The 9,529-nt window shown below is 46.1% G+C and overlaps 1 protein-coding gene across 2 annotated transcripts; it reads right to left on the reverse strand.

The window, feature by feature from the left end:
• Window positions 1-2,465: 2,465 nt before the first annotated feature.
• SLC25A44 (solute carrier family 25, member 44) lies at window positions 2,466-5,939 on the reverse strand. 2 transcript variants are annotated; one of them, XM_009573582.1, is made up of 3 exons: window positions 5,318-5,939; window positions 3,204-3,331; window positions 2,466-2,657 (listed from the first exon to the last, which is right to left on the reverse strand). In XM_009573582.1, the coding sequence occupies exons 1-3, from the start codon at window positions 5,937-5,939 to the stop codon at window positions 2,466-2,468; spliced, it is 942 nt and encodes a 313-aa protein (XP_009571877.1). The 2 variants fall into 2 exon arrangements, with proteins under 2 accessions (XP_009571877.1, XP_009571876.1); XM_009573581.1 differs by having other exon boundaries at window positions 3,204-3,352.
• Between the last annotated feature and the right edge of the window lie 3,590 nt (window positions 5,940-9,529).

Here is a 9,529-nt window from a genome sequence, read left to right on the forward strand (position 1 = left end):
GAGGTCCCCGTGGAAACGCCCACCCGAGTCCGCTGGTGGACTGACTAATATTCTTGATCATTTAATGAAATAAAACGATCGAGCCTGAAGAATGCAAAGGGGGAAGAATAATCCAACTTCAGCACAGGAAGAGAGGGGAAAAGCAATTTTTCCCTTGTCAAGATAATGCTTGTAAGAGCTAACCAGAACCAACCTCGGTTTGTAGAGGATCTGGGCGCTTTTCACTCATTTATGGTTCCAGGTACTGCACCTGCTTTAGCCCGTTTTTTTCTGGCTTGTTCAGCTTTGTGCACAGTCACTGTCATCGTTTTTTCAGGCAGTCTCCGCTGGTCAGGTCTCTCCTAGAGCTTCTCAGAAGGCAAAGCATTAAAACCAAGAAAGCAGCGCTGTGAAATGACAGAAACCGGCAGACTCCCTTGGCAAGCGCACTCGCCGAGACTAACGCGCTTTTAAACTCAGGTGTCAAACTGAAGGTCTCTGAAGTTTATTAGTTGTCAAGAACTTCGCTGGTTAAGAGAGGAAAATTAAGCTTGAGAGTATCTCCCTACATTTGTGCTGTCTGCCACTTCCACGACACACACCAAGAATTACCCTGCTGGTAATCAGCAGAGGTTGATTATTACCGTTTCTTTTAATATTGGTATTACTACCGCCTTCGTGTGAGAACGGGACTGCCATACGCTCAGGATACTTCCTTGCAATCTTGTGATGCTGCTGTTCTACTTTTTAGAGCAGAAACCGCTATTACAGAAAGAGCCGATTGGCGTCACCTTTTAAAAAACAAAAACGCGACCGAAGAGCAGCTTGCAGAACACACTGCTTGAACAGCTCTGTCAGTGGCTCAGGCTACATCACCTTATTTAATGCTGCAGAAAACAAAGGTGGGATTAAAATGACTCATCTGCAACCCCATTAAAGAGCACTGTATCTTCTAACCAAGTTTCTGCCCTTAAACATAAGAGTCTCTCTCCAACTTCAGCAGCATCTGTCTGTACTTGCTCCACCTCCAGCAGGAACTGTGGCACATCCAGTCTCTGCACGGGCTGAACTGCAGACGTCGGGACGAAGGCGAGAGCCACGCTTAGCAAGTCCCAGCTGAAAAGACAGCTAAGAGCCTGGCAGCAGCCACAGTTCGGCAGGATCAATGCTACAACCAAGAATTCCTTGTTACGGCAGTGAGGTGAAGAGAGGCGGTGATACGTCTGTCATTTGGAGGTGTATCTCTCACCTCTCAGACATACAACTAACTGGGATGAGCACCATGCGTGGGCCGGCATCATGAGAGGCAAATCTCAAACACCGAGACCAGCAGAGTGAAGTCAAACAATCCCTTTGTTCCTCCTCCCCAAAGAGCAGCCTCTTGCTTCGTCACTCGATTGCAAGTTTTCATCTGGTAAAAAACACAGACCATAGCTTAAGATTTTGATCCAGCAAGAGTGTGCAAAGAATCGTCCTTGCCCTTCCCAAACAGGATAAGCAGGATTTAAACCTAGAAACTATTAGTGAACCATTACTTCTTATTCAATATGAACATGCCAATCAGGTTTGAACTGGATCAAAAGCCAGTACAAGGTTTTTTTTCTTCCCCACCTCACATCCAGTTGTAGCTCAAGTCACATCCAGTTCTCATCTCGGCTGCTGGCAGCACAGCAATCTGACACTTCCAAACTCCGCGTTTGTCTGCGCTTAAACTAACTAAAGGTGGGAAGTGGCAGCAGCCACCCTGAACATGCAGTATTGACACTCACATTGAACAAGGCCACAAAACAACCACTCAGTCCCCCAGAAATCAGAATAAGCTTCCCTAAAATAATAAAAAAAAATTAAATAACAACAGATTAAAAACATAGGTTAGGTGTCAAAATTGCCATCAGCTAATTACAAACAGCCAACTCAACTCCTAACTTGACTATCAGCCAGCTTGCTGTTTGAAGGATGAGAGATAGGAAACATTTTCCAAGAACATACAAAAAAAGGTATGTACAGATCTATTCAAAACGCAGTAAATAAAGTCTTAAATGGTTCCAGGTTACTCTCGTCTCACATCTTCTAGAAAGAAATGTGGTTGATTGGAGAAATTTACTTGTCTATTCTATTCTTCCAGCTTCCCACAGTACAACTGCAATCAGCACCCAACCCACCAGAGGGCTCTGCTGCAGTCTGTTAGACTCCCCTTCTCGGAAGTTTGGCAAAGATTAAAATAATTTAAAGAATAAACTGGCTTTTTGCTTCAGCCAGTAAGTCTTTAATTTAAAAAAAGGGAATTAAGAACTTGCCAGGATGCGTTCACACATCTGGCTGCTCTTGAATGAACTGTCACAGGCAAACGCCACTGCCAAAGACCCTCGTACTGTGAAACCAGCCAGAGACAAAGGAGACGGCAGCTGCCTCTCCTCCCGAGCTTTCAACCGTGACGGTCCAAATTCAGAGGGTTCAAAAGAAGGTTTCTCTTCCACCAGCTGCCTCTACCAGTGTCTCGAATCCACCAGCTCCGGGCGGAGGCTCAGCTTCTTCAGAGTTTCATACCCCACCACGATGACGATGGTGGAAGGAGTGGCTGAGATGATGCGGGCAGAGAGGCCTTTAGTCAGGCCCCAGGGACCTTCCTCTGCCATGAGCTGTTTGAAGGTGAGGATGATGGAGCTCTTGCCTTCCACCTGCAAAGCCAGAACAAATATTCACAGAGCTGCCAGACATCACGCTGACCTGCTCTGGGGTTCTGCTCCAACTCTAGAGACTACAGATCAGCCAGTCCAATAACCTTGATCTAGTCTCCAGAATTCCCTGAGGGGGGGAGAAAAAGGCAAGAAGTCCTAAAGAGGCAGCAGCAAGTGGGATTCTTAGACCTGTCTCCTCCTTCCTCCCATCTGCCCCCACTTAGAAGGGGCTGGATCAACACGACAGCTCGAGTCTCACTAAAACTGACACTCCTAGAAGCACCTCTCCTTTTCTGAAGGATGCCACATCTGCTGGGGAATCTCATTTGAGCAGTCCAGGTAGGCGAAGCCAGCCTCGTTACCTGAGCTGCCTCCTATTAATGCTGAGTGCAAATTAAGCAGCATGATATCTAGGACAAAACAACCTACAGAGGGAGAAGGGGAACCGTTTACCTGAAGCCACAGAGATCAAAGAGCTGAGACCAACCCCACCCCTGCGTCATGCTGTTGTTGCTGTCAAACATGCCAAGCAGGCTGAGCTCTTACCTGAACCCGAGCCCTGATGACATCCATGGGGTTGGTGAGCGTGGAAGCTGTGGCAGCTGCAAGTGGCCCCGATATAGCTTGCAGGAGGAGATGGGGACAGTCTTTAGGAGTCAAGCTAGAAAGCTGTTCTGGGAATGGGAAAGAGAGAGAGAGTAAAGTTTCAGAGGAGTGGCTGCTTATCAGTTCTTTAACTCCACCTGCTAATTTAGATTGATTTGCAGTGGGCAGAATCACTGATTTACAACCTGTCACCTCCTCCCACAGCATGTTTAAGTGGTGCTTTCTACATCAAACAGAAAGTTAGCAAAGCGCAGGGAGCAAGCCCATAAACACCCCGGCGGCTCAGTGCTCCATCATACAGCCTCTGATCAGCTCAAACACAGGCTCTCAGACCTGCTGGGCAAACAGGGCAGAATAAGCTTGTACGTCCCCAAAACAGAGCACGGAAACATTCACCCCCTTTTAAAAGGCAGGGGGGAAACCTTTAGACAAGGCTATCAGAAGTTGTCTGCAGAGATTTGCACAGATCCAGAAAGCTGTCACTACCACTGAGCACATTGTCCAGGAGATATCTACACGGTATCCTGCTGTGGGATCTCTAAGGAGAAAAGCGCTATGTGCTGCCCATCCCAGGGACTTCCTCATTCTGCTCCTACTGCCTGGCAAACGGGATTTAAATCTCCCACACTTCTATTGGTTAAAGTTGCATGGAAGACAGTCCAAAAGTCCTAGTTTCTTTGGATGATGTGGTGGTTGTGTCTATGGCAAGAGGGAAGGAAGCTGCTCTGTCCGTGACCCAGAGCACTGATCTGAATCACTGCCAGCAGTGTACTTTGAGCCCTGAGGAAGGTTCAGTGACCCCTGCTGCTGCCAGCACGCTATCCAGGGACAGAGGACGAGAAAAGGCAGCCAAAGCAGAGATGTGTTGACAGCTGGGGCTTACATTTAGCATCATCTTGATTTCCACCGCAGAAGACTAGGAAAGAGAGCAAACATCTGAAAGAGACAAGCTCTGTTCTCTCCATATCAACCTGCTTGTTCTTAGATGTCCACTTTTGAACCTTTTTGGCATGAAAGTCTTACAATTAATACAGTGGATTTTGGTATTAAAAACGGTTGACATGGAGAGTGAAGGGAGCGCTCCCAAAAAGTTCAGACTGGACCAACATCCCAAGCTGCTGTTGCCACTTAAATGCAGCACCGATGCATAACCAATGCTCCCCATTGTTACCAGAACGTGCCCGCTCTGAAAAGTGAACTAGACATTTGAGACACCTGTATTTTTAAAAGCAGGTGATTTCCAAGATATACTTTAAGCCTAGTACAGTGAAATCTAAGCCTCTCATTATCATCACTTTTAGGCAAATTGCTAGTAGGTAAGTAAAAACCACATGCAAAGCTGCACGACAGAAATCTAAAGGATTATCGGGGGCGGGAGGGCAGAAATCTTAGCTGGCCAGTATCTTTAGTATTTGGTAACACCCTGAGGATTACCAGAGCTGAGCTAGGGAGAGAGAACATACTGTTAAGTGTAGTTTTATATCACATGGCTTGGTGCCAGTTTTAAAGCTATGGAAACTGAAGCATGATCTTAAGACACAAAACCACGGAAGATTTGGCCTTTGCCTGTTGTTTGGTTTCGCTGAGATTTGTGGCTCTAGAAGTCTTTTTGCCATATACGAGACTCCTGAGTCCATGTGAACTGAAAGATGAATTATACTTACACGGTGGCTTCAAAACTCTGCCCAGTGCCAGACAACAGCCTTCCTCACTTCCATGCAGAAAGCAAGCGTTATTTGGGATTAGCGGAAGAGAAAGTTAAAGTAGATGCATCAAGTCCCTCTTGTCTAGAGCCACCTACTTTGAAGTCCTCTAGCACTCAGACCCCTATTCTTTAACTCTGCACTTAAAACAATACTGCTCTGTTAAACTTCCACCCAACATCTGCCAAATTCATTTAAATTGCATACAGCTATTTGTTTCAAGAGAGGTTCTGCTCCCACCCCAAATCAAAGAGAGAAAGAAAATCACGCTGGGTGCACAGTTTCAGGGTCAATCTGAGGGGCTTCTAGGTCTCCTGGGATAAGATATATTCAAAGTCTCCTTTCACTTACCAGCATAGAAGTGATAGAAGGGCCACCAGACTGCACTGTTGGGAATATAGGTGAGCAGCGACGCCACATAGCCCCTGTAGAAGCCTCTAAAGCCATCGGCCTTGAAAATCTGTACAATGATGTCCTTGGTTTGGCCAAAGACCAACATCCGCTTGCCACCTTGGTTCTGCACCTTAAACCTGCCCATGCTTTCCCCCTTCCTCTGCATCATGAGATGCTGGGAGATCACATCGATGGGCACCGTGATGCTCTGGGCCACCAGGGAGGCTGATCCGCCTGCCACCAGAGACTTCACAGCATTGTTGTTGTTGTACCGTGACACATACTTTCGAGTGAGCTCATACGTTGTCACATAGCACTGTCCAGAGATCAGGGTGAAAGTGTTGACCAAAAAACCACGGTAGAGCCCAGCTGTCCCTTCTGTCCGCAGGATTTTCACAAAAGCATCAAAAGTCCCATTGTATAGGCTCTTGCCCTTCTGAACCTGCAACCGTGTCCGGATGAGTGTGAAAGGGTAAACGCTCACCCGGATCATCATAGTCATGCAAATCCCAAACACGTAGAATTTCCTTTTGTCCAGGTGCTCCCACTCAATGATGGGGATGTTGCGTTTGTCCTCCATGACTCCTCGGAGTGGGGTACGAGAGGTGATATGCCCCAGATCTACCTCAAAAGTACAGAGCAGATCCAGGCTCAGCCCTCCTATCTTGACTGACTAGATTGGAAGTGCTGGCATCTGAAACGAGAGACACTTTCAGTAGATGATGAAGCACCTAAGTTAGCTAAAGCAGCCTACGTCACCTAACTTTGCGGATTTTCCTGAAGTACACAGAGAGACCTTGCATAAACCATTCTGCGGGCAGAGCGGTGGGACCGTAACCTCAGGAAACAGGGCCGTATCATGTGGTTGATGGCGGCACCTTCTGATGTCACCGCAGCTATTTGTTAAACTCTAACAGCAGTCTGCACACGTGGCTGTTCTCACTACGGTCCAAACTACTCCGCTGCAAAGCAAAGCTTGCCAGACTTTGCAAAGCAGTTTGAGATCCACAGAGGAAGAGCACTGCTCCAACAGCAAGCACTACCTTTTAACGAACACGCAGGAATATGGACTGTCAACCAAAGCAGCTTCTCCCAAGTCATTCCGGGTTTGTGATGCTCCTAGATGTCAGGATGTCACTTTTCAGTTCCAGGCTCTGTACAAAGAAGGAATTGACAAGTGTCCATTTGTGTTCCCAGATTCCCTGCACAAATTAGACATGTTTTTCTGGGCATTTCCATTTCGACCTTCCTAAAGTTGGAGGGTGATGCAAGCCAGGGAAGGGGGAAGAGAAGGTCATGAAAAGAGGAGCAACAACGGGAGAGCAAGGCAAATGCAAACAGCCATATAGAGTCTCCATGCTGGTGACCAAGACCCTGAAAAGAAAGGGTTACAAATCACAGCCCAGGGATCTCTCACTGAGCAGTGCCTAACTATGCCTTTCAGCTAAGGCAAGCAAAGTTCACCCTCACTTCCAGTACTGCATTATCGCTTCTGGTATGGTAACACTCACAAACCTGCCATCCTTTCAATTTTGGCAGCATCAGAGTACCAGGAACTGAGGGACGAGGAGGGGAGGTCCTGGTTCAGCCTCCTCCGGCAGACCCTTCCTGAGCCGGGCTCCTGCCCCGATGCACTATCGCTGCCTCTCATCCCGCAGGCAGCCATGTCCCGGCAGTCACCAACAACTGCTTCCCCAGGACAAGACTCTCGGTAGTTCCACCCACCTCCCTTTTGGCTGTAATTTGCTCCAACTTGGTGCATGATTAACCAAGCTTGGAATAAGCTAACCTCCTTGCAGGGCCAGGCATATACAGGCAAAAAGAGAAGAGCATCTGGAAGTATCAACCCAAGATGAAACTGATTATTTCACTGACCACAAGGACTTTCTTTCCATATCAAAAAAAGCCTACGGATCTTCAGGAATAACAGACTGGTAAATTATTAAAAAGGGCTTGACTGCAGCTGCATTACAGCTTATATTTCAGGCTCTGGCAAATGGGTGTTTGAAGTCTGTGCACAGGCACGAGCTGAACTGTTGGAGAGCAGAGCAATACCAAGTAGCTCCGCTTGCAAATGCAGAAAGTGGAACAAGTGTGCCAAAACCAGAGATCTGAAAACAGATTCACTTTGAATCTAGACTGAGCGAGAACTCAAATTCAACATGAGATGCAGTCAACACCATACACCAATTTGGGGGCCATTTTACGTTCTCAGTGTAATGCAGAAAGGCGATAGCATAAATGTCTCCAAATCACAGGCTTCACGAAGAGAGCTCAAACAGTCAAGAGCCATTTGGTTAGAAATGCAATAACAAAACAACTGGCAATTATTTACCTCTGGCACAGAGAAGAAATTAGGATTATGAAATTGGGGAGGGGGGGGGCAGGGGGATGCTATTAACAGACCATTTCATTGCCTATCTGCCAACAAAATATTTGCTTAACATCTGCAAACAGCGTTACAGGCTGCCAGGGCTCCTGCTGATGGACAGCTAAGTTAAAAATACCCAAGGGCATCCGGGTGCAAAAGGAATGGTGGTGGAAACCCTATTTTACCTAGTACAAGGGAAAATACACTTCACTGTTACAGTCAACTGACTTGACAGATAACGTATAACAAATACCATGGCTTATCTAAACAAAAGTTGTATTGCTTTAATTATAATTACAGTATTACTGGTTCGCTAATACAGGCATAATTAGACAGCATAAAGCTTCCTACACAGGAATTATCTGCACACAGCACCTATGAAAACATTATTTTGTTCTTGTTAGGAGTCCCGCTAGCTTAATATTTTATAAAAAAAAAAAATAAAAAAAAAAGAATCTAGCCAATGTCAATGCAATTTTCTGGTGAAGCCTGAGGGTTTAGTCCATACTGCAAATTCCTCTGCCACCCAAAAACTGAACCATGTGTAACAGAGCTCCCCACGTGAAAGGTAAGGTGTACCTGCTACGAAAAATCCTCACTGCTCCAATAAGGAAAACAAATAAATAATAATAAAAAGTATCCTTGGTTTTTATTTAGTTTTATGTGCTATAATGCTTTGTTTTTAGAATTTTAGCCATAACCTCCTTGAGGAAATAACTGTACTTTCTTTGGACTCTTACTAATAACTACTTTTATTCAGGATCTAAATTAGAAAGACAATGTCACTTTAATCCCAGGGCCTGCAAGCAATCAAAGCTGTAAGTTCCTACTGCAGGGAGGTGAAGATGGAAGGCATTGCCAGGGATGCTTTGATTTGACCACCACGGCCACAATTCTTGCTCTGCCAAGACGAGAGTTCTGCTCAAAGCATTTATTCTTCCAGAAATTAAATCTAGGGCCTTGCTCAGAGCAGTCATCCTGTCACATCCAGTTTCAGTAACATTTTGATGATCTTTCAAGTAAGTTTGGGGAGATCGATATAAAAGGAATTGCTAAATCTCAAAAGAACTGACCTGCCCTACAAAACAAAATACAAGTACACCAGCTTCCCTCCCAGGTCACGGAGCCATTCTGTACTTCAACACGTGAGCAGTTGCCGCGCCAAAACTACACTTCAATAGAGTTATACAGACTTCTCACCATAACAGAAAAGCATTTCTTGAATTTCTGCCTAGAAATTAAAGCAGACGATTACACCAAGCAGACTATACCTGCTTCTGCTCTCTCGCTAGTTTGCGGTATGACCTACAGGATACAGCTTCAGTCTTCTAAACACAGACTGCAACTTAGTAGGAACCCCCCTACAATTTATCTCCTTTTTAATGCAGCCCCATCAATCCGTTCTCCAAACCATTTTTGCTGCAGCTGTATCTAAATATGATTCTTTGGCAAATAAAGACAGGGCCTTTGTGTACCCCTGGCTAAGGATGTCTCCTGCTCAGCATACTAATGCCCTAGCACGACGGCCTGGGAACCATCCAGAAGCAGGCGGCGAGGCTGTCTTTCCAAGCCCCAACCGCTATACGCGGTTGCCTGTGGAGATCCTCTCAAGTGGGAAAGCACGAGATCAAAGAAATCCACTACAAGTCTCTCAGATTTGAAGCCTTTTATCTGTGCCACGTTACACCGAACCTGGTCTAAGTAGGCAGCTCCGTTTTCAAAGTCTTTACTGTCGCACTCCTTAAATTTACCCCAGGGTGGAAGCAGATACAAAACCAGCCTCGCTGAAGATCTCCAGC

Source organism: Fulmarus glacialis, unplaced genomic scaffold, assembly GCF_000690835.1.
Source record: "Fulmarus glacialis isolate BGI_N327 unplaced genomic scaffold, ASM69083v1 scaffold36432, whole genome shotgun sequence".
In the NCBI taxonomy this organism is placed as follows: domain Eukaryota; kingdom Metazoa; phylum Chordata; class Aves; order Procellariiformes; family Procellariidae; genus Fulmarus; species Fulmarus glacialis.